General features: G+C 44.3%; 1 protein-coding gene across 1 annotated transcript; it reads left to right on the forward strand.

Annotated features, from left to right (window-relative positions):
* The first annotated feature begins 979 nt into the window (after window positions 1-979).
* LOC105223432 (uncharacterized) lies at window positions 980-1782 on the forward strand. The gene is made up of 2 exons (XM_011201164.2): window positions 980-1175; window positions 1248-1782. Exons 1-2 carry the CDS (start codon window positions 1164-1166, stop codon window positions 1686-1688), a joined length of 453 nt encoding a protein of 150 aa, XP_011199466.2. The 5' UTR covers window positions 980-1163; the 3' UTR covers window positions 1689-1782.
* Window positions 1783-2004: the final 222 nt, after the last annotated feature.

Here is a 2004-nt window from a genome sequence, read left to right on the forward strand (position 1 = left end):
TCCTTGTCTGCTATAGGCTATAGAGGCATGGATCTGATGAGTCGACGTTACGAGTTTTCGAGAGAGAGTTTCTGCGGAAGATTTATGGCCCTTTGTGCATAGTTCAGCATATTAGAAGACAGCGGTTGGTACGCTGGTTGGGTCAAGTCGGTCGAATGGACGAAAACACTCCAGGTCTTTAAGTTCTCGACTCAGTACCCGCCGAGAGAAGCAGAGGAAGAGGAAGACTCCACTCCTTTGGAAAGACCTGGTGGAAAAGGAATATCCAATTGGCGCCAAACTGCGAAAAGGAAGAACGACTGGCGTGCTGTTGTTAACTCTGCTACCACCGCGTAAGAGGTGTCTAGGCCAATAAAGAAGACGAGGTTGACAATACTCCGGCATGTGAAACTTGTATTTTTCGACGTCTCAGAGTGACTGATGAAGTCAAAAAGATTTACCAATAGAAAAAATTATCTTAGAAATTGGATAAGGCCTCAAAGAACGACGTGACGACCAAAAGCAAACGATTTCTGTTATTTCAGCTATTCCTGGTATAGAAACTTGAGTGTACAATCCTACGAGTGAATTTGAGGCACACGGCCGTAATAACCACCGATACCGGCTGTAAAAGAGCGACGACTCCACTAAATGCTTTCCAAATATTTACTGACAAACATTCGAACTATTCCTTTCCTCAGCACTAGAAAAATTGCCGTCATTATTACATTTTCATGGTCAAGTTCACAAATTATGGTTTGCCTTTCATGGCTTGTAACTTCAGTAATGACAGCTTAACTCCATATATAATGTTTGACAACATTTCGCTTTGACACACACATGCTTCTGTACATTTGTACGCCAGTCTTCACAAAGCCGCTACCGACGCTGCATATTCAAGTAGCGTCGCAGATACATGTTTGGCTTTAGAGAAAACATAAAACGCTGGCTTAAGAAAGACAGTTGTTACACTGTGGTATGTTTATTGTGTTGCGTACGTGTTGAAGTTTCTTCAGGGACAAGCCCTCTGCAATGCAGACCGCGAACTTGAGAACATAGTTTTGGTCATAAACTTTTGCTTGCTATAAAACACTTGAGCTCACCGTCAATTGACATCAAAAACATTCGCAAACTCAACGTGAAGACAGCTCGAGTAGTCAGAGAAAATCAAAAAATACTTCAAAATGTTCAAATACGTAAGTGATTCCGTTAGATTCCTTATTGAATCATAAAAACTAATAAAAAATATATATGTGTAACTCTCCTAGGCTGTTGTCATCTTCGCTGCCATCGCCTGCGCTGCCGCTAAACCTCACATCTTAGCCGCTGCTCCGTTGGCTGTCGCCGCTCCGGCGCCTATCATCACCGCCACCAGCAGCCAAGTTGTCGCACGCAACCACAATGGCATCGCCTTCGCTCCGGTAGTGGCTCCTGCACCCATTGCGCCCATCGCACCAGTCGCTAAGGTTGTCGCCCCAGTGGCCGCTGCTCCATTGGCCGCACCAATCGCCCCTCTTGCCGCTCCAGCACCTTTGATCGCACGCTACGCTGCTGCTCCCGCACCACTTTTGGCTCGCTACGCTGCTACTCCCTTCGCTTACCCCGCTCATTTGGCTTCCTACGCTGCCCCTGCTGCCTTCTCCTACGCCCCCGCGTACGCACCAACTCTGCGTTATGCCGCTGCCGCTCCTGCTCCAGTTGTGTGGTAAAACATAACAACTAGCGATATTCTAATGATAGACTGTGATAGTTTTTAAGCGATTAAAAGATACTATTGAAATATAAACGACTAACTGTTAATTAATCGAAGTTGCTTTAAAACTATTAATCTTTACGGAATTACTCGATAGTAATCAGAAAAGGACATAACGAAAGTTAACAAGCTTTCTCCAAGAACTCTCCTAAATATTCTTAATTCTATTATTATATCTGAAAAGGGTGCATTAAGTGCCCACCATAGTTTGTAGCACCCAGAAGGAAACGTCCTATATATATATAGAGTAACAGGTATAACCATATTTCGGA

Source organism: Bactrocera dorsalis, chromosome 5, assembly GCF_023373825.1.
Source record: "Bactrocera dorsalis isolate Fly_Bdor chromosome 5, ASM2337382v1, whole genome shotgun sequence".
In the NCBI taxonomy this organism is placed as follows: domain Eukaryota; kingdom Metazoa; phylum Arthropoda; class Insecta; order Diptera; family Tephritidae; genus Bactrocera; species Bactrocera dorsalis.